Raw genomic sequence first — 23568 nt, forward strand, 5'->3', positions numbered from 1 at the left:
GATGCATTATTTAAATACCCTTGTAGTGGGAGAGAAAGCGATATCGGGGTAAGTTTTATAGTGTGTGTGTTTGTGTCTGTGCGTGTGTGTGTTGGGGCCTATCTTTCACGTCGACTCATTTTTCTTACCCTCATTACAAATCAAAATTTATGCTGAAGGGTGCTCTACCTTTCCCTCCTCTCCTTTTATTCACTCTTGCTCCCTGGCTCTTGCTCTGGGCCTCTCTCATTTGCGCTTGTCACTGGCTCGCTCTCTAAAAATTCTAAGGAGCTTTTTGGCATTGAAGTAAAATAACCTACAACATAATATCCAAAATGATGATAATAGTAATTTATCAATAGTAATAATTTAATAAACATTACAAAAATAACATTTTCTAAAATACACTATAATACAAATGTAAATGTGTGTATATAGTGAACAGCGATAATATAACATAACTGTTGAAATAGGATTGAGTTAATTAAACCATTCAATGGGACTAGGCCGTACTGATTTGTGTCACACTTGTGACACAAGAGAGACACTTGTGTGTGTGTGTCTCTCTCTCTCTCTCTCTCTCTCTCTCTCTCTCTCTCTCTCTCTCTCTCTCTCTCTCTCTCTCTCTCTTTCTCTTTCTCTTTCTCTCTCTCTCTCTCTCTCGATCTTTCCCTTTTGTATCTCCACATGTCTCGATCTCTGTCTATCTCTGGGTCTCTCTTGCTAACACTGACTCTGTTATCATTTCTTTGGGGGGTATTATTTGATGGTGGACACAAAGGGCTTGCAAATGTATTTGTATGCACGCATACAAACACTAAGACAAACACCATTAACTGCTAACATGGGTGCACACACACACACACACTGCACTTCCATTTTTCCATGTATGTAAAGTGAGTTGAAGGAGAATTGTAATGATTTAGGCCTTATGGGAATTTATAAAGACTGATGTTCAAAAGCAGCCTGCACATCAGAGCAGCTGTCAATCACTCCTGGGCGAGGAAGATGGAGATGGCGAGAGAAGGGGGTTTGTGTGTGTGTGTGAGAGATCAAAAGCAGCGATTTGGAGGGAGAGACAGGGAGGGATAGAGTGCTGATGGACTCGTGAAGAGGAGGTGGATCAAAGTCTTGGTGGGGGTGGGGTAGAGGGAAGATGTGCTGTGGTCAATACCCCCATCCGATGTTTTAAAATGACTCAACGCAGTCCTGGGCTTCTTGTCAATTGTTCAATTTGAATCGAGTTCAATGTGTGTTACAATATGTGTAAATCTTCTTAATGTTGTGTTCTGCCAACCCCTGTTATAAATTAATTCCATATTAAATGCACTCCATGTTTAATTCATTCTATATTAAGTTCATTCGGTCACTGTTATTCTCTCTTTAGAAAAATATAAAATGTTTGGCATGTGTTCACATTTTCCTTGAAAAGCAACCCTTGGCAAAACAAGACAATGAGGATGAGCTTGTTGTACAAGCCTGCTGCATACTATCAAAAAAATGTCTTTCTGTCTAATTAAGTATGAAGTAACCATACATCATACTTAATTAGACAGAAAGATGCCTATATATGCATATATTTGTGCAGGGCTCCAGACTAACTTTATGTGTTGGTTGCACTGGTGCGCCTAACTTATTTTTTTAGGTGCACCAGCACAAAATTTAGGTGCACCAAATTTTTCATTGCGTCCCCTTTAACGCCATAAGGTCACCTTTTTATCACTCTCCATAACTTTCATTTAATGTGAATGATTTTTGAACAAGAATAATGGTGCGTTCAAGGTAACCCGTGTTTTCACAACCTTCTACCCAGGAAAATGCCCTGGAACGGCAGACAAACCCGCAACTCACTACCCGTGAACTCGTACCAGACCAATTCACTCCCAGTTCCAGCTCGTAACTTACGGGCTAACTTAAGTGTCCCTGGAATGCAGCATGAGGTGTAGAGAAAATGCTTGTCTTTATTTGAAGCACAATTATATATAAAAATAAAAATAAAGTTTTTCACTGAGCTGAAATGGAACATTTAAAACTAAAAAATTAAGCAAAATAAAACAATTTCTAATAAAAGGGCTTGTGCGGGTAATTCCGACTCTGAATAACTACTCTCAGTAGTTACCTCGCTTAATTTTCCCCCTCTTTTGTCACGTTTATTTTCTTTATCCGTTTCAGTTACTCTGGCGCTCAGGTCGTTCATCATCACGCAGCACATCTGAAACTTTATTTACTTTTTAAGATAACTAGCTTGTATGCTGCTGATTACAACACAACACCGATTTCACAATTGGATTACTATTTTTAACTGACGGGACTAGCGACAATGTCTGTGTGTGCGATTACCGCTCGTAGTTTGAGTGGATGATCTGGTCTATTCAACTCGGAGACAGTCAGTCAAACAGTCAAAGGTACTGCATTTGGTCTTTATTTGATGCACACTGCTAATGTGCTTGGCCATTGAGGTTGTGTTCCCCCCTTTACAATAAATGATTTTCGCCCTTTTCGCCCGTTCAGCCATCCTCGCGAGCAAAGTTAACTGCCAGACTTCACTTGTTTTACTTGTAATACCTGTTTGCTTACAATTCCATTCAAAAACATTGGCGGACACACTGCAGTGATTGGATTGATTTGATATAAATGCCGTGACGCGACTCGAGAGACACAACATTACGGTACAGGTCCTACAAGACAAAAAAAATAATGAATGAACGACGGGACTCGATGATTTTTGGGTTTTGAAAAAAGTGGAACCGGGTCCTTGATAGAACCGGGTTACGATCCCCATCCCTAACCATGAGTGTGAGTTCGATTACAGGGGAACACAGAGAGATGATGCGATTTCGAAGGAAATTTATTTTTTCACCCGGGCAGCGTCAGGTGCACCAGTGCGACCTATAAAAAATATTAGTCGCACCCTTAAATATTTTGGTCGCACTCTGGAGCCCTGTTGTGTGTGCATATTTTTGTGTGTATGTGTGTATATATATATATATTAGTGCTGTCAAGCAATTAAAATATTTAATCGCGATTAATAGCATTAATGTCATAGTTAGCTCACGATTAATCGTGATAAATCGCACATTTTTTTCTATTCTAAATATCCCTTGATTTCGTGCTGCTAGCCTATTAGTGAGATCAGAGAGTGTTGAGAAGGACAGTAAGAAGAGTGCAGTGAATTCAACCCGGTCCACTTGACATCGGGTAGGTGCATCACAGTGGTAGGCCTACCGTAAAACTTCAATAGCCCATGCTTTTATTTGTTTCAATCACTGAACTTTCGAACAAAACTCTTGCTCAGCAAAGATGGGAAATACTATAACATTTGTTATTTAAACCAGTATGAATATTCCTACCGTACGTAGGCCTATACACATTACCAGGTTATCGAATAACGCCTACGCACGCACGCACGCACACACACACACACACACACACACACACACACACACACACACACACACACACACACACACACACACACACACACACACACACACACACACACACACACACACACACACACACACACGGGCCGTTAACGTTTCGGGGATGTCGGGCTGATTACTGCGGGATAACAATATTGCGTTTATAGAAGTTCCTTGCAGCGCCGTCCGGCAGCCTGAGCTGTGCGCCCGCAACCTCTCACTCACTCAACAGACTCAACACTCACAAACTGTCAGCATCGCAACCAAGTCGATTTCATCTAGAGGGGAGTAACTGAGCGGCCCCTCCCGAAGTGGTACAGCCCAGGTGGGCCTTGAACTGCGATTGGTCAGAAAGACGTAACAGCTAATGACCACATTGGACACTCGTGCAGACTCGAACAGAGTGACACACAAACACACATACTTTTAAGGAGTTTTTCACCCGCTCAGTATCCTTGCTTGCCCCAACAAGTTTGTGCTGCGTGCTTGTTGTTTTGTTTCCGGTGTAGATCCGATATGGTGTTGTAGTTTTTCTAACGTGACTAGTTGTTGCTAGACAGCAGGTGAAAAAAAAAAAACGTTTGCCAAGCCAAAAGAGCGTTATTCGCGCGATAAAAAAATGAACGCCGTTAAAGTTGGTTTGCGTTAACGCCGTTAATAATGCGTTAAACTGACAGCACTAATATATATATATATATGGTTACTTAATTAGACAGATATTTTTAGATAGAATGCAGCATGGTTAAATCATTTAATGGAGCTTCTTGCTTTATTTGTCCTGGAACACAAATATTTGTATTTTACAGAAACAATATATAATATAGCCAGAGTAAATACAAGGCAAATTTACATCTGTTATCCCTATATATACATTATGTATGTATGTATGTATGTATGTATGTATGTATGTATGTTCTTTACATATGGGAACAATGTAACAGACCTATATTCCTATATTCCAACTTTGATTTTTTTAAATGTTGCAAAGAAAATCGGCGTAGAGCTGTTGACGGCCATGTTGTACGTATGGTTTGTGACTGTGAGCTATAAATGGTATGTGTTCTCCTTATGTGTCCAGCTTTGATGGCAACTTCAACACAAACGTCTCTAAGACCATCTGCTGTGACCGGCTATCTCCCACCGTCAACAGCAGAGCCTTCAACCCTGGCCGAGATCTCAACTCAGGTACACACACACACACACACACACACACACACACACACATCAATTTGTTGCCATACCAACCTTGTTTTATTTGATTTTTTTATTTGGAGAAGTTCAGGTTGACACAAGTACTGGTCATGTTCAACTTTTTTGCCAGGCACCTGGCCTGTTTTGGGCGGCTCAGAAAATTCATGTTAGCTCAGACTGAAGCTGAATGTTAGCTTCCACACATGTTGTGTTTAAAAAATAACAAACTTCTCTTTGTTTACTTATTTATCATCACTTATTTCAGTCCACTGTTGCAACCTATTAAAGCTATCGCCCAGTTTTATGTAGACCTGCATGATTCTATGCAAATGTACATAACTAAATGTCAGAGGTAGTAGCAAAGATATGTTTTTTTTTAACTTTCACGTTTCTTGTAGCTCTAACTGAATAATCACAATCGCGTTTCTAGTAGTGTTGTCAGTCACGATACTGGATTTTCTAAATTCGATAATATACCTGGAAAAATATCGATATTCTATACCATTTTCGATATCAATGGAAAAGTTTTTTCAGGAAAGAATGTACCCAAAGTAAATAGAGTATATCTCCACAACTGCAAGGGCGATAATGTCATCTTTGTGCCAAAAGAAAGATTGTTGTGCAAGTGAAATATTCAATGGAGATAATACTTGGTTAAAGTGAACAAAGCCATGGAACACAGCATACGTGGAAGATAACATTTCCACCTGATATAATTATCAGTTGTTCGTTATCAGTTGGGAGCGCTGTCTTACTATGAGACACAAATAAAGGTAGATATCTTACAAATTTGACACTTGACACCTCAAGTTCAGGGCAAATATAATCGAATGCACCAAGTCAAACACTCGCAAATACACATATAGCGCTGAATAACATGTTTTCTGATTGAAGGCAATTTACCTTTTTCCTAAGAAACCTTCTCCTAGTCATTGATTGTAAACACCATGTTTAGTTGCAAAATTTGGCCCAGACACTGTTTATGGTGTTTTTTTGCGATCAGAATAAACTTTGTGGACAGAAATCACAAAGGCAAAACTTCATTTTTGGTTGTTGAAAGAAAAGGGGACGTTTCTTCTTAAGTTGTTATTTGCGAGTTTTAGTGGAGGTTTAAGTGGAGGCTTAGCTTTCATATAATATATAGTTTGTAAGGGTCCAATTTCGTGAAAAAGATCGCTATTGCTGTGCATGTGCACAGTTATGAAACCCAAAACCGTGGTCTTGCATATGACTTTCCTTGGTAATTTGCCTCAATCCAAAGTACTTCCAAACCGCACTCCTCCATCACTACTCTTTTTTCCTTCTACCTAAACCGTTCGCGGAGGCGCTGCACTTGAGATGCTAGCTGTATTGGCTAACCTTTAGCTAACACCTTCGAATCACTGCCAGGGACCGCACTGCGAGTGAGTGACAGAAGGCGGGGCTATATTCGTGCTGAAGCGATGCGTGACTGTTAACTTGCTGTCCTAGAGAAGAGAAGACAGCGCGCTGATCAATTGCAAATACTTCTATTTTGTGTGATTTTGCGGAACAAAAGGTTGTTCTGCAGTTTCTAAAAACACTTGAATAAATAGCCTTTATATTAATATCCACCCAAAATCCACTTGCCCGTTCGGGCAAACAGAAATCAATCTCAACTTGCCCAAATATTACTTTTAGTTGCCCCGGGCAAGCCGGAAACCGTTAATGTCGAGGCCTGAAGTTTAAATATTTAAGTAGCGCTGTAAGATAGTTTAAAGGTAAAGCCAGTTGAAGTGAAGTGGAAATATTGAGCTTTGCAAGTACAATACGTTCATTCTATATTTTCTCTTTCTCGAGTTTCCCACTACACCCTCTGTAGTCTATATATTATCTGTTATTATGTTTATATATATATTTATATGTACAGTGACACATACAAATGCATAAATACGTTTAAATCCAGATACATGTTTGTATCTATATATTAACCCAGAGTGGCATGGGTAACCAGTGGGGGGGGGCCTGCAGTTTGAGAAATATTTTAACGCAGTGGCGACCTCATAGTCAAACACAGCAGAAATGCTATCGAAAACACACATTTTTCTTTATTAATAGGCTAATTATTATTAGCAATACTATGTTGTTCTTGTTATTGTCGAGGATATGTGGTAATAGCCCTATGCAAACAGTTTACGTAGCCACACACACAAAGACGAAAAAAGTTGGAGGGCTCTCTAGGAGGCTAAATGCAAATAAATGCTGTTACCCACCCCTGATATGTCAGAAATTGTTTAGTAACCTCTGAACAGTTTATGCACCGCCAAAAAAACATTAAGTAGGCCTGCCACTGGTTATAAACCTTAGACAACAGCCTCCACAATCATCAAAAACACCCCTGGACAACCTTAGTAACAGAACAGGTATGCTGACAAAAGGCACGCATCCGGGCAGCCTATTGGACAAGACATGCACCAGGCAGAAATGACACAAGCCTGCACAACCAAAATTTCCAATTTCCCCGTTCATTTATTTAATTTTATTTATGTTACAGTTTGCACATTTAATATTAAAAGAATAACTAAAAGGGATACATATTTTTAAAGGTATTTTTTTTGGACACGCCATGACCTGTGGTAGGAGGGGCATTAATCACCGCTTGGGGGGGTGGAGCACGGGCCGGCCCCCAAATGCCCCACCTTAGTGCCGACACTGTATTTACCATATCTCGCTCCAAGAGACTTGCCCCCCCCACCCACTTAAGTTGTGTTCAGGTGTGTTTGTTCTGACAGGTGTTTGTTTTATGTCCCATTGTGGGCAGCCATCAGTCTCCTCAGTCTAGCCTGCATACACCCCCGCCCCGCCGTGCCTATCTCTCCCGTTGCACACATCAAACACACACTCTGGCGTTGTGAGTCGGCAAGTTGCCAGCGCTAGCCCCTAGCTCTGAGCCATCTGCAGAATCAATCGCTGTTGCAGGCACCATCGGGGAGAGTGTTTGATGTCTCTCCTCGGGTCCCCTGCGAGGTACTCATCCAAGGCTTCAGGTACCGTAGGAGAAAGCGTGCAGACACGCCGTCTCTGTTGTTTTTCCAGACTGCGTTGCTTTTTGTAGTGGACCAGGTATGTTTCAGGTGGGTTATTTCGGAAGGAAAATAAACCAGCCATGTTTTTCCCAATGATGTGGAATAATGCCTGTTCTCTATTTCTCTATTTCTGTCTTTCACATTCTAGACTAAACACACGCTACTTCATTGCCGTCACTGTGGGTATGATGACTTGACATTGAGTGGGTGTACTCCGAGAACATGAAGGCCTAATATTCATTCATACACCATAAATAATGATCGGCAACATGAAAATAAAAAGAAATTGATCTTATGTGACAAAATAAACCTTAAATGATGTGCTATTAAAGGTATCTCTTGCAAATTAGGTGCTTGACTTGATGAGGCTGGCTGTATGAACAAAGGCTAGGTAAAATAAAAGAATTCCCTCTGAATTCAAACACGCACTTTGATACTTATTGACTCTTGAACTCCTACCTCATACATCCTCTCACATTTGTCTCCAAGCAGACTAAACTATCTTAGGCAAAAAAAATATAGTTTATTTGAGCTTAATGTTGGAAATGGCGTCATAACAGCGATGTGTTATTCAGAGGTCTGTTATACAGAAATAAGGGGGCGGGTATGTTTGGCTGAGCAGTTGGCTTTCTTTGTTTGATTAGCCGTTCCATCTCACTTGTTTCTTGATCTCCTTCCCACTCATCAGTCAAACAAGCCCTCCCAGCTTCTCTCCACCTCCTCATCCCATATTCTCTCCACCGCCTAATTGTCTAAATTTAACCTTATTGGCTCTAGAGACGTGTTTGTTGTTATCTACCAGTTTCCAAAGGAACTTGTGTGTGATGTGTGTGTGTGTGTGTGTGTGTGTGTGTGTGTGTCTTTTAGACCCACACCTGTGTCTAAAAGCCTTTTAGTCAATCATGGATTGTGATTATTCATGGCCCATATGAAGTTTCAATCTAATGTCTGGCGAGGTGCCTCACGCCCTACGCATCCGCAGGGCATGTCAATGGTGAGCTACCCACCTAGTCTCTCGAGCGTTCAGCAGCATAAACCAAGTGGTGTATACAAAGGGCCTCTTTGGCTGTCATCACAGCCCGAGTGGATCCTGTTTACGTTAGTGGTAGAGACGGACAAGGTGGCTGTACGGGTTGATGTATGGCGCGTCAGCGTAGCGTGCTAAGGCGCGATAACATTCCTGCAATCCATTTTGAGTTGTAAACGATCTTGATGATGTTTAGAGTTAAGGAACCATTCGATCCTGGACTTCCTGGTATAGGGTGTTCTCTTTCTCATGTTTTTTCCCCGGTTTTCTTTCATTATTTATTTGTATTTTGTTCCAGACCAAATCTAAATATCGCACAGAAAATTCACAGATGGATTGCAAACAGTTGTTATCTTCAGTGGTCAGTTTGGTGGTCTTTTGCATTTCAAATAAGAGATTCCCTGTAATAAGGAGAAGTAACCCTGTAAGATTACAAGCCATGCACTGCCCTTTTGGCTTCAAAAGGTCCATTTCCTGTCATCATCGAAAGCCATTTACTGAAAGGAGATGGTTTGATGTGTCTTATGATCTTGTGATAGTCGACCTCGGTCTCTCCTGAAGCATAGGCGTGATCAAGACTTGCTCAGTGTGTGGCTTTGTGTTTTCAATGTACAGATTCCTCTTTTACATTGACCTGTAATCACAAAGTCTAAAATAATTTTATAGTCTTAAAGGTTTATATAATGCACTGATCTGTGTTCTCATATTCCAATATCCACCAGCATTGCTGCTGCTTAATCTCCCATCTGAAAGGCTGGGTTGTGAGGCTCTAAGCAAACAGGAAGCGGCCGGCTGTATGACCTGCTGTGTTCCAATATCCATACTTCCCGTATTTGTTCCAATTAAGATCGGGGCGAAAAGAACTGTACTGAAAGGACTTGGATGGTGTACTCAAAATGGTCCAACCGCTGAGTATGGATCCATGTATACTTTCCATACTCAACGAAAGCCATTTTAGCTACGTAGAGGAAGAGGCGGAGCCAGGTTGAGCCAATGTCGGCGCATTTTTCCACATAGCCTGCATTAATGGAGTCATTTTGTTGCTTTTATAGCTTTTTAGAGGTGCTAGGTGTAAAGGGTTCACCGCTCAAAGCGGGATGTTTATGGCGGGTGACGAGCCGATTCGTGTGGACGCCTGATACGCAAACAATGACGTCATCGCCCCCCCACCAGCTGGGCAACGTGAGGGTTCCGTCAAATTTGTTTTGTTTGATTTGTTTTATTTTTGTAGCTTTAAATTCAGCCCCTTGGTAAATTTTATTACTAACGGTACATTAAAACGTATTTTCTGCTCAATCTGCAAGGTTTAACAACTTCTTTCAGCGTGCTGGCTTGATAGGCATACCCCGCCTCTTATTCTTATTTTATTGGTGGAAAACCAGCGCCAAATACTGGTCTTGAATATGTACTACAGCGTTTATAAAGCTAGATGCGTTTTTGCAATGAGTCCGTCTGTACAGAGAAATTCCTGAAACACTGCCAAGGAAAAAGGAGGGGAAAAGATTGTTTTCGCTCGTGTGGACGGGCCTCAGTTTAAATGTATTTTTAAGTGTGCTTCCTAAAGGGTCTTTAATCAGAAGTCTGACTAAGTCAAGTCAAGTGAAGTCACTTTTATTTGTAAAGCACGCTTAACCCTAACCCTAACAGTTGACCCAAAGTGCTTCCCAGTAAATAATTATCTCAGAGCACAAAAGTACAAAGAGTCAGGTGCCTCACAGTTAAGATAAGTCAAGAAAATAATAAAAGGGATAAGAAATACAACTAAAATACTAATATTATAATAAAACACAACCTATTTTATCACTCTTAAGCCCAACGACACAATGCAGACACAGCAGTCTTGGGTCCCAAGCAAGCCATTAAAATACCGCTGGTTTATTCTAGGTTACAATAAATGATTGTTTTGCACACATTTACAGATTATAAAAGAACACGCATTCAAAGATTATAAAATAACATGCATTCCTTCAAATGTATTGTTACAACCAAGTGTAACCCACTGAGTACATATTGTGGTATTATTGTAATTAAAACGGGGTAGTGATGAGATATATGATGATTTTAATCCAGATTACTGAATGAAATGGAATGTTTTGGTTTAACGTGTCTTGTAAACACACACACACACACACACACACACACACACACACACACACACACACACACACACACACACACACACACACACACACACACACACACACACACACACACACACACACACACACACCCACCCACACACCCACACACCCACACACACACAAATAAACACAATGAACAAGCTGCAATGTACTACTGGGGTGAAAAAGTTTAAAAAGCACATCTAAATAAAAGAAACGTTCAAGTGAGCTCCGCCTCCTCTCTCCCCGTGACTCCCTCTCGCCTTCTCTATGTAGTATTGGCAGATAACCTCAAGTCCAACCCGGGGATAAAGTGGCAGTACTTCAGCTCAGAGGAAGGAATCTTCACCGTCTTCCCGGCTCACAAGTTCCAATGCAAAGGAAGCTATGAGCATCGCAGCAGGTACAGTACACAAACACTATGCACTACTTTTACATTTACTCCATGAGGCAAACACTGCTAATAAACCTTATACTTGATACACATGTTACCTAGTAAATATAAGACAAGATGCACATACTACTTGATAGATATCCTCCGCTATACACATACTACTTAATACATATACTCCTTGACAGATACACATACTACATACAGATACTACTTGGCAGATACACGTGCTACATCCATTCCCTCTTCCCTCTCTCCATCCCCCTCATCCTTTCACTCATGTACCCCTCCTGCTTCTCCTCCATCAGGTAGCCCAGAGGGCATGTAGTCAAAGCCCTAAGCCGCCACCACCCTGCCCACACACGCCCGACAACTACTGTCTTTACGCTCGTAGGAATTTCACACCTCCGACCGCGGCGGCGCTCTTTGTTCTCGCTCTCGCTCTCTCTCTCTCTCTCACAGCTGTCATGTCTCCTCCATGCCACCATCGTGCGCCAGCCAGCCAATCACCTGGCATCAAAGCGTCGCCCGAGAAATGCCATTGCCTGGCTTGTTATGAGTTAGTTTGGGGGTGTGAGGCATCACACGACTTTCAAAGCTTGTATTGTGTTCTCAATATTTCTTTGTAGAACATACACTTCCCCCCCCCCCCCCCCCCCATTTAAATTATAATATTGCCAAGCTGAGATAACAGAGCTTCAAACTAAACCGCTCTGAGTAAATATGACTTAGGTTTGCTTTTAATACCATGTGATAACATTCATAATATATGGCAGCGAATAACAAGTCAGTTATGTGTCAGTTATTACTCTGGAGTAATAACAAAAGAAAGAAGAAAGAAAGCCAATGAAAAGTGAGGGATGCTGCCAGTGACGCACAGTGTGTGTCCAAGGGCAGCCATAGGGAGAACACACACAAATAAACACATGAACAAATATAGGAAATTATTATTTGTAATAAATACATTATTTGTATTATTAATGTGTAAATGGTGACCTAAATGGTTGGAATACAATAGGTGTATTTATACATAGTGGCTATAGATTGAAATGTCTCTATGAACAGTGTGCATTTGTTCCTCAAACCTCACCTGTGCTGTCCCATCCCTCCCCCCTCCTCTCTCTCAGGCCGGTGTACGTGTCGGCTGTCCGTCCACAGTCCAAGCACCTTGTGATCATGGTGGACCACGGGGCGTTGGTCACCGACACACAGCTGCAGATTGCCAGGGACTCAGCGCTGGTCATCCTCAACGCCTTGGATGAGCACGACAAGGTCTGTCTATGGTCTGACCCGCTCACTGGTCCGGTCTCTCCCTCTCTCTTGTCTGACCCTCTCACTCCTCTGACCTCTTGCTGGTCAAACCCTCTCACCAGTTGGGGAGCGTTTTTTTTGATCAACTGCGCATTCCTACTGATAATAATGATGTAGACAAAGCTATTTTCAAAAGACACTTTTGAAACTTCCTCCTCCACAACCTCCTCCTCCCCCCCCATCTCTTCCTCCTCCCTAGGTCTCGGTCCTCTCCGTGGCGGATGGCGTGCGCTCCTGCTCCCTGGACCAGTGCTACAGGAGCCTGCTGTCGCCGGCCACCAGCGAGACCAAGCGGAAGATGAGCACCTTCATCTCAAGCATCAAGGCGTCGGAGGGCGCCACGCAGCACGCGGCAGGCTTCCAGAAGGCCTTCCAGCTCCTCCGCAATACCACCACCACGCTGGGCAGACACGCCCCCAGTAAGACCAGCCGCCACTGGGGGACGGAGGATGGGTTTGCCGGGCGATGGGGTGGGTTGAGTGTCTCGGTGTCACTTATCAGTAGAAGATATTGAGGGACTGTGGTAGTCCCACCCAGCATGAGCAAAGATTTTAGGTATAGAGGTCATAGCTACAAAAATACTGAATATAACATTTGTGTGGTTGCGCTGTGGGTTATATGTACAAAATGTAAAATAAAATTATTGTTTGTATTATTTCCAACCCTTTTTCCAATCCAAAGATTTCAGATTTCAGATTTTGCTGTACAACATGTCTTCTCTTTCCAACAAATCTGTGGGAGCACACTTCTTTGATGCTTGCACTGTTTTCAAAGACCTGCATTCCCCCCCTCCCTCAGCCACGGACATGGTCATCCTCTACCTGTCCTCGGGCGTCACCACGCGGGAGAACTCTGAGCAGGAGAAGCGCGCTACGCTCAGCGTGGTCCGTGAGGAGAACCGGTACCTCAACAACTCCGTCATGATCCTCACCTACGCCCTCATGAACGGTAGGAACCTCACCTAATGCCCTGATATATTGCAGGCCCTCACCTACGCCTGATATACTGCAGGCCCTCACCTACGCCCTGATATACTGCAGGAACTCACCTAAGCCCTGATATACTGCAGGCCCTCACCTAAGCCCTGATATACTGCAGGCCCTCACCTATGCCCTGATATACTGCAGGGTCTCACCTATGCCCTGATGAACTGCAGTTTCAACGGTTTTCCACTCAACATTTGGGGGGTAACAATTATTTAGGGGTTTACCTGTGCTTGAGGTTCTCTCACTGTCACACCCTGAGGGATGAGAACATACCCCTGCCTGTTTCCTCCTCCACCTGTCACACTCTAACATCCGGTTTCACTTGGAAATGGGTCACATCGCTGTCGCAGGCTCGCATTTAAGCTGGGATGAAACGTTTTGAATGTTTGTGTCAGTTGACTAGCTTTTCTAAAGAACTTCTTGACCTATTTAAGGCAAATAATGGTCTAGGGCAGGGGTTAGCAACCTTTTCAACATGCAGTGCCAGTTTGACATTTTCTCATTAATGAGTGTGCCTTAAGCAACAATATATTAAAAATTAAGCTGAATTATGACACAGCAACCAAAAACTTTTCCAGAAGACCTGAAATTGTACTATTTCCATAAAGTCCACAATCATGCATCAACATTTTAAATGTTTTTTTGGTTGTTATATTTGCAACATGGGCTTATAAATTATAATTACACATGTCCCATCTTAAAACAACATTTTCAGAAACTCATTCAAAAACATATTTGTACCTGTGAGGAATAGAAAAAACGAGAATATATGAGAATGTTGGAACCATCCATGTCAATATCTTTAAGACCTGTACAGCTTTGCAAAATCATGTGAAGGCGATGCATACAGGCCACTTGCAACAATATTGCAAGTGGCCTGTATGCATATTTCACAACATAGGTTTAAAAACTATTAATTGATCCCATTTCAGAACACTGCTTTCTGTAACTAATTGAAACATATTTGCACTTGGAGGAAATGCCTAAAACAGAATAATATTGGCAAAAAAAATTCGGTAGTAATGATTATGCTGCCACATTGTGCTGTGAAATTTTTTAATAATAATAATAAAATAAAGATAAATAAGAAGTTTTTTTTTTTTTTTTTCTTCAAGTGTGCCAATGATTATGCTGCCCCGTGCCAGTGGTGGCACGCGTGCCTAGGGTTGCCGACCCCTGGTCTAGGGGATCAAACCATCGTAGCCAAATGAGAGACGGCCTCGATGGTTTGATAACACAGACCGTTATTGTCATTTATATTTAATTTCAGAGACAAAGTCCACCATGCCCTAATTCAAAATGGAATTTGAGATGCCTTACTGATGATCTGTGAACCACACACTGATGAGCTAGAGAAACACAGCCCTCACCAGCTGTCAATCTAATTTTAAGCTAATCTCTTTACCCATGCTAAGATCTGGGCTATATTCAACCGCTTGAACTATCCAAACAGAACATATTCATGCCTGTATCTGTTGAAGCTTCGTAAATCCGTGCACCGCAAAACAGTGTAGAATGCTGTGAGCTAATTCTCCTGTTGTTAGACACTGTTGTACTGTTTTTTTGTGTGTGTGTGTGTGTGTGTGTGTGTGCGTGCGTGTAGGTTTAGGGGGGGAGTTGGGTTTTCGTGTGTGGCTCCTTGCTTCTTTGTAGTCTCCTTATCATTGTTTCAACACATACGTCACGCACACACAGACGCCATAGTAAACATGTGTGTATGCACATACACAGTTTAGTATTAATGCAAACAAAATTGCATTAGGGGAATTGAAATGAGAGACATCTAAAAGGCCGACTTCAAAGGGTGGTGTGTGTGTGTGTGTGTGTGTCCTGCCTGTGTCAAGAGACTGTAATGAAAAGCATAGCGCAATCTATGGTGCTTCAAGTTTATTTGCATGAGGGATTCATAGAAATGTATTAGTTTTGTTACGCCGTATTTTGTACACCAGTGAAACAGACCATTTTGTGTGTGTTTCTGTTATTTTAGGTCAAGATAAAACGGACGTGTGTGTGTGTGTGTGTGTGTGCCTGCCATATTTCTCATCTCCTTTTATGATGTAAACTTCCTTGTCCAGTAAAATAGCTCACAAAATCTGTCTGCTAAGTTGATATATATTTAAATGAATAATGACTGTATTGATACTATACTTACCCTTTTGCAAGATACAAATCATAATTCAGGTAACAATGGTAATCTAAAAGGAGTAAATCATTATAAACATCAACAACAAATTATTCAGATAGTTATTACATTCATTGATATTACAACCATTATTGCATTCATACAGTAGGTATGTCCATTCCCTACTCACAAATTTAAATAGTGCATTCTCAAATGGAACTTGAAAGAGACTTTACTATTCAATTAAGGTATATTCAGTGGGCAATTATTCCAATGATTGATGGCACGATAAATAACTGTTCTCTTTAAAGCATTTGATTTTGGACTTGGTAATATTATCATCTGGCCATCATCGGCTGACCTAGTAAAATGAGAATGAACCTGACTACATCTAACAATTTGGTTACGTAAGAAAACGGGTTGAGACGAGAAGACAGTGTTCCTGAAAAATGTTGTCATATTGAAAACCAGCCTGTTCTCTACCGTTAACCATAAGAGTTGACGGTGCATACTGATATTGTTTGTTCATATGGGACAATGTTATACTAACCTGGCATCCCTGTTCTGGGCAGTTTGTAATTTCTTTAGTTGACCTTTAGATGCAGAGGAACATACTGGTGCACAATAATTCAGGTGACATAAAATTAAAGATTTAGTCACCTGTCTGTCCCACAATATGTGTAGGGACATAAGAAAGACATTTTCTCACCATGGAGATACCACAACCCATCTTCTTCACAATGGTTTCAATGTTTTCTGTCCATGACAGCTTACCATAAATTATTGTGCCCAATAATTTTACTTTATCTACCTGTTATATTGGTTCCCCATACAAGTTCAAACTCATCTTAGGTTTATGTCTCGATCCCAAGATAATTGATTTGGTTTTCGAGATGTTCGGTACCAACTTATTTTGTTTTATCCAATGAAAACCTTATTTAACTCAGATGATCAAACATTGTCCAGTTCACTGACAGTTTTTGCAGCATAATACAATGTGGAATCATCAGGAACAAAAGAGATCTGATTCACCTTACATTATCATATTCTGAGTTAATCCACTTCAAAAACAAAACTCAAAAACTTGTACTCTCTCGCTCTCTCTCTCTCTCTCTCTCTCTCTCTCTCTCTCTCTTTCTTTCTTTCTTTTACTTTTTCCCTTTCTCTCTCCCCTCCATCAGAGGGTGTGACAGGACTGAAAGAGCTGGCCTTCCTCAGGGACTTGGCAGAGCAGAACTCCATCAAATACGGCGTGGACCGCGGGGTGGATCGAGAACGCGACCGGGAGCGCGACCGGGAGCGCGACCGGGACCGCTCCTCCTCCTCGGCGCTGCCGGTGGTGAAGGGCAGCATGATGGTCCTGAACCAGCTCAGCAACCTGGAGACCTCTGTGGGCCGTTTCTACATCAACCTGCTGAACCGCATGATAGACCTGGCCCGCTTCAGCCTGCCCTACGCCGACCCCATGGGAGACGGTAGGACACGGCGCCGCCCACTCAGGATGACACTGAGATGTGCATGAAACGCACAAAACATGTTACATGAGAGAGGGAGTTGACGGTCAAAGTGATTGAGCATCTGTTTGGGTGTTGGACGATGCATTGAAATGTTAGCAACTGGCACATGTTTTTCTTCAGAGTTATATCCGATGTTTCTTTGAGCTTTCAGGCTTTCAAAACCCACCTACCTGAAACACTGCATATGAACATATGGACGTCCTTTGTGTCCTGTGTCCCGTGCAGGGTTCATCATGACCGTGAGCCGTCCATGCTACTTTGGTAACCTGCTTCTAGGTGTGGTGGGGGTTGACGTAAACCTAGCTTACATCCTGGAGGACGTCACCTACTACCAGGACTCCCTGGCCTCCTACACCTTCCTCATCGACGACAAAGGTCGGATACAAAGACGCACGCATGCACAACCACACACTTAGAAACACAGAAGTGTGTTTCCCCCGTCAACATATCAGCGCAAGGGGCTTGTACGGGAAGCTCCCGGTATGAAAAAGTGCCCAACTCCACACCCCCTGGTGTAAAATGGCATCTTGTTATGGTGCTGCTCTTATTAGGGCCATTAAGCAAGCAAAATGTGAATAACATCTCCAATTAAAGTCATTAGTGAGACTTTCGAACATCTTGCTGGTAATTATCCGTTCGCTAAACCCAATGTCTTGTGAGTGTTTATGTATATATGTCTGTGTGAAAGGTAGGAGGCTGCCGATTGCTATGAATAGCGTACAGACGAGCAATCTGATTCTCAACCCATTTTCTCTTCCCATTTGGCTGCTTTTTGACACTAATGAATGGACTAACAGCAAGACGCCCTTCCCTGCGCATTTCATCTCTCTCCCTTTGTCTCTCCCTCTCTCTCTGTCTCTATCTGTCTCTGTCTCTCTCTTGATTCTGTGCAACATGTTTCAGAACCATTTTTGATAATTTCCAGGGCATTTATATCATATTTTTTTTGCTATGTTGCTTGACTGACCAATATCAATTTTGGGGGGCAAAACGCACAGAGCCCCTGTTCATTTCTGAACCCATATATCATTATTTTCATGTAATGCTTTTCAATATTCAACATTACCATTTATTTTGCTGTTGTCTTAATATGCTGATCACTGATTTATGAAGGATGGCATATCACAGTTCCATACCAGTGTCAGTGTGGTATGCAGGTAGATGGGTGAATAGATGATGCTATTTGAGAGAAAAGGATGATAGATGTTACCATAAGTGACGAACTGGTAGCATCTGCTTGTCGGACATACACAAATGCTCACACACACACGCTCATGACACGCTCATGACACACTAAAAAATTCATCTCCTGTAGACAAAACGCTTTGCTGCTGTCTTCAGGGGTATTGGCCAGTCTGTGACGCGGAACTCCTCACGCCTTTCCTGTTGTTCGATTGATTGATTGTTCCGTCTCCTCAGGCTACACCCTGATGCACCCGTCCCTGGCGCGGCCCTACCTGATGTCTGAGCCTCCGCTGCACACGGACATCATCCACTATGAGAATATCCCGGGCTTCCACGCTGTGCGGCAAAACATCCTCAGGTGAGCTAGCTGTGGGACGAGAGGAAAGGTGGGAAGATGGACTGTGGAGCTCTGTAGTCGTAACGGTAAAGGGATTCCTCATTTGCTCTCCCTGCATACCACTCACATTCTCTTAAAACATTTGGGTTTGTGGGTGTTCATCAACAAATATTCAAATATATCTCTCATTCACACGATACTCATTTGAAGAAGGTTGGGGTAGAAAGCCTTTTAAAGTTTTGAATATTTTCTCAGCTTGCCTCTGGGTAGTCAGGTGATCGCGGTGCCAGTCAATTCCTCGCTGTCCTGGCACACCAGCCGGCTCCGGAACCCCAGGAAGGAGGCCTACAACGTCAGCTACGCATGGAAATTGGTATGGAGTCGGTTCGGTCGGATCCAACATGGAGACTGGCTCACTGGCTAACACAGTGTCAAACTTGTGTTAGCTAGTGATCCGAAAGCAAAAAAGTTCTAAGCTAGACGCGGGCACACTTCTGCAAATAAAAAGCTGTTCTCGCATGCAGGTGGGCTGTCACGTGTGTGGCTTGAGTGTGTGTTGCATGTGTGCGTGTAGCACGTCTAGGCTTTGAGTTTCCACTAGTGGAAAGGCTAACCCGCCTCGCATTAATAGAGGCCCTATTGTTCCACCACTCAGTACAAGTTCAAGCTTGGCAAGCCTTAGCTTGTCTCATGTCAGTTGAATTGCAATGGATCATTAGCATTACATCTGGTGGTGATCACTGATGGTGATCAGTCTCCACCATTAATTTTTCTCTTACTAAATAGTATGTGTACAACACTGGAGAAAAAGTGTTTGATTCCCCCAGGTCCACCTCCACCCTGAAACCCACCTCTGGCTTCGGTTAAGACCAAACGTGTTCTGTCACACCCAACTCTTAGAAAACCTCCATGACCTTTTTTCTGGCCACTTGCCCAGACGTTAAGTTTAAGGGACAATGTCATTATTTTTGACATTTCTGTGTTTTGGCACAAGCTAAACTATCGTACTTAATTAAGCTGGTCCACTGTAAGCCAATATGGAAGCACTCTTGACATTTCATGATTTCAGCAGCGATTGTGCTTTCTATTTATATTTTTATGGTACCAGTAGGTAGACCAATGCCTTGATGGATTTAATTGGTTTCTCAGAGCCGTATCTCAGGTCTTCAGTGCAAGTGTTTCAAATGAATAAGTCATACCAACAAGCTCCAAGCCATATATTATTTTGTGTGTGTGTGTGCATTTCATACAGACTTCTTCATGAGAAGTAGTGTATGAATTTAGACTATAATCCACTTTTAACTGGATGTGGTATGTCTGCCGCTCTGCAGGTGCAGGACACGTCGTTCATCCTGTGCATCGTGTACGTTCAGCCAGAGATCCCCGTCAAGCAGCTGAAGAACCTGAACACGGCCCCCAGCTCCAAGCTGCTCTACCACCGGCTCGACCTGCTGGGCCAGCCCAGCTCCTGCCTGCACTTCAGACAGCTGGCCACCGTTGGTACGACCGGGACCGCCTGCGCAGGCACACACACAAACACGCACTCACACAGACACATGTATACACATGCATACATACACACATACACACACACCCACACACACACACACCAGATGACATAGCACAAGCAATGGCACAAGCAAAACAAATCATGAATCTTGCGTTCATTGGGAACGGGCTTCAATTGTCCCTCTACATCAGGGGTCGGCAACTGGCGGGCCATAATTGGCCACCCACTGACACCTCCAAAATGCAAAGGTTTAAAGAACACCCTAAAAGTTTGATTTAATTAAGTTTGTGTGTCCATTGTGTGTGTGCACACAATGGACACACAAACATTATTATTTATTTTTATTACAAAATCGGGAGTCCCAAATATAAAAATGTAGAGAAAGGCAGGAGCTGTTGACAAAAGTCCTTAAAAGTTTTAAGACGCCAAGCTCTGAGACTTTGCTGTGTAACGCAAGCAGAGTCTCTGATGAGGCTACTTTGCGTACAGCTCTTCTGACGGTGAGTAGGCTAGGAACGGAGTTGTGTGTGTTTCTGTGTGTGTGTGTGTGTATGTGTGTGTGTTGTGGTTTAAGAGTGGTTGGCTGCTTTTTCAGGTGCTACTACTGCTCTACTCCAGCATAAAACGTTTTTACACTGCCAAATATGGCCGTCTTATGCACGCCTTTTTCCCTACATGGTCCACACGTTTATACTGTCCAAGGTAATATACCGGCCTGAGTTCGCACCCCAAATTACCCTCTCGGACCATGCACATATTGGTGGTTTCATTTTGATGTCAATGCATTAGACTGCTCTGCAGTTCCAGGCGCGGGACTTGGATAGAGGTGTCGCTGCACAGACAATGCAGCTATATCAACATGAGTAGTTCTAACTGGAGAGACAGTGAAATCCATGAGCCTCTGATCATGTGAGAGAAGGTGATTTAGTCGTTAGGGACGAGATAAGCAAATAGTCATTCAAATAACAACGCGATGTCCCCCGCTCGACTAAATTATGAATTACTTATTGAAATTAATTATTGAAATTGGCTAGTTGTTGTTTATTGTTAGCTACATTAGCCTCTTTAGGAAACCAGCCCGAAAACAAACAACACAACTTTACATTGTATTGCACACACACAGCAAGACCTTGCAATGCATAAATTGGTGACCGGAATAAAGTAGCAATGTGATCAAGTGTGTAAGAGCATTTAAAATCGACATTAAAATGACCTACGTGGTACAAATACAAAGAAAATTTATCTCTTCACGGGCGCAGCCATTTTAGTTGAGAGCGTCATCACTGCTCTCGGCCTACTCTCAGAATTCCGAGAGATGAAGACAAAAAGGGGGCGTGCCTCCGAAAAATGCCGCAAGAAAGCTGGGAGATTTCCCGACTTCCGACTCGGAAGGCTGGCGTCCGAGGATTCAGGAACACACCATAAGCCAGCTGATGGGCCTGCGTCGCAAATTCCGGGTGCATTTTCATTAATCAATTCCTTGAACTAACCTTTGCTAATCTTCTGGCCCGCCACCTACCGTCTGGGAAAAAAAATTGGCCCGAGGCAAAACTTACTTGCCAACCCCTACTCTACATTTTCTATAGCAACCTGGAGTTTTCATGTTTCAAATATGTTGCCTTTATGCAGATAGCATGAAGCACTGGCATGAACACTAGTTCATTCACCTCTCCTGCGCCTTTTCTCTATCAAACATGAACGCACATGCACGAACGCACACACAAACACAGTAACAAGTGCCACATTTTCATTTCCACCTTCGTCATATATCCCAATTTGATGCATTTGATGCATCTCATAGAAAATGACTGTACGTGTCTCACTGTCCCTGCCTCTCCCTCTCCCGCCCCCAGAGTCTCCTACTGTGATGCTGGCGGCAGGCAGCTTTTCGTCCCCATACGAGCACCTCAGTCAGCCGGAGACCAAGCGCATGGTGGAGCACTACACGGCCTACCTGAGCGACAACACCCGCCTCATAGCGAACCCGGGCCTCAAGGTACACACACACACACACATACACACACACACACACACACACACACACATCATACAGATGAGAGACAGCACACATACAGTGGGGCAAAAAAGTATTTAGTCAGCCACCAATTGTGCAAGTTCTCCCACTTAAAAAGACGAGAGGCCTGTAATTTTCATCATAGGTATACCTCAGCTATGAGAGACAAAATGAAAAAAAAATCCAGAAAATCACATTGTCTAATTTTTTAAGAATTTATTTGCAAATTATGGTGGAAAATAAGTATTTGGTCACCTACAAACCAGCAAGATTTCTGGCTGTCACAGACCTGTAACTTCTTCTTCTTTAAGAGGCTGTTTACCTGTATTAATGGCACCTGTTTGAACTCCTTATCAGTATAAAAGACACCTGTCCACAACCTCAAACAGTCACACTCCAAACGGTCAATATGGTCAAGACCAAAGAGCTGTCAAAGGACACCAGAAACACAATTGTAGACCTGCACCAGGCTGGGAAGTCTGAATCTGCAATAGGTAAGCAGCTTGGTGTGAAGAAATCAACTGTGGGAGCAATTATTAGGAAATGGAATACATACAAGACCACTGATAATCTCCCTCGATCTGGGGCTCCACGCAAGATCTCACCCTGTGGGGTCAAAATGATCACAAGAACGGAGAACAAAAATCCCAGAACCACACGGGGGGACCTAGTGAATGACCTCCAGAGAGCTGGGACCAAAGTAACAAAGGCTACCATCACTAACACACTACGCCGCCAGGGACTCAAATCCTGCAGTGCCAGACGACCCCCTGCTAAAGCCAGTGCATGTCCGGGCCCGTTTGAAGTTTGCTAGAGAGCATTTGGATGATCCAGAACAGGATTGGGAGAATGTCATATGGTCAGATGAAACCAAAATAGAACTTTTTGGTAAAAACTCAACTCGTCGTGTTTGGAGGAGAAAGAATGCTGAGTTGCATCCAAAGAACACCATACCTGCAGTGAAGCATGGGGGTGGAAACATCATGCTTTGGGCCTGTTTTTCTGCCAAGGGACCAGGACGTCTGATCCGTGTGACGGAAAGAATGAATGGGGCCCTGTATCGTGAGATTTTGAGTGAAAACCTCCTTCCATCAGCAAGGGCACTGAAGATGAAACGTGGCTGGGTCTTTCAGCATGACAATGACCCCAAACACACCGCCCGGGCAACGAAGGAGTGGCTTCGTAAGAAGCATTTCAAGGTCTTGGAGTGGCCTAGCCAGTCTCCAGATCTCAACCCCATAGAAAATCTTTGGAGGGAGTTGAAAGTCCGTGTTGCCCAGCGAAGGCCCAAAAACATCACTGCTCTAGAGGAGATCTGCATGGAGTAATGGGCCAAAATACCAGCAGCAGTGTGTGAAAACCTTGTAAAGACTTACAGAAAACGTTTGACCTCTGTCATTGCCAACAAAGGG

General features: G+C 42.9%; 1 protein-coding gene across 2 annotated transcripts in view; it reads left to right on the top strand.

The window, feature by feature from the left end:
• The window catches only part of cachd1 (cache domain containing 1), an 81593-nt gene that overhangs the window by 41225 nt on the left and 16800 nt on the right, over window positions 1–23568 (top strand). The window contains exons 4-14 of one of the 2 annotated variants that reach the window (XM_079739087.1): window positions 4480–4586; window positions 11060–11186; window positions 12302–12446; window positions 12685–12955; window positions 13284–13433; window positions 16775–17068; window positions 17336–17485; window positions 18530–18653; window positions 18888–19005; window positions 19964–20132; window positions 21996–22138. In XM_079739087.1, coding sequence (XP_079595213.1) covers window positions 4480–4586; window positions 11060–11186; window positions 12302–12446; window positions 12685–12955; window positions 13284–13433; window positions 16775–17068; window positions 17336–17485; window positions 18530–18653; window positions 18888–19005; window positions 19964–20132; window positions 21996–22138 — 1798 coding nt within the window. The remainder of the gene's footprint in view (window positions 1–4479; window positions 4587–11059; window positions 11187–12301; window positions 12447–12684; window positions 12956–13283; window positions 13434–16774; window positions 17069–17335; window positions 17486–18529; window positions 18654–18887; window positions 19006–19963; window positions 20133–21995; window positions 22139–23568) is intronic. The other variant, XM_079739088.1, reaches the window with a different exon arrangement.

Source organism: Pollachius pollachius, assembly GCF_949987615.1.
Source record: "Pollachius pollachius genome assembly, chromosome: 7".
NCBI lineage: Eukaryota > Metazoa > Chordata > Actinopteri > Gadiformes > Gadidae > Pollachius > Pollachius pollachius.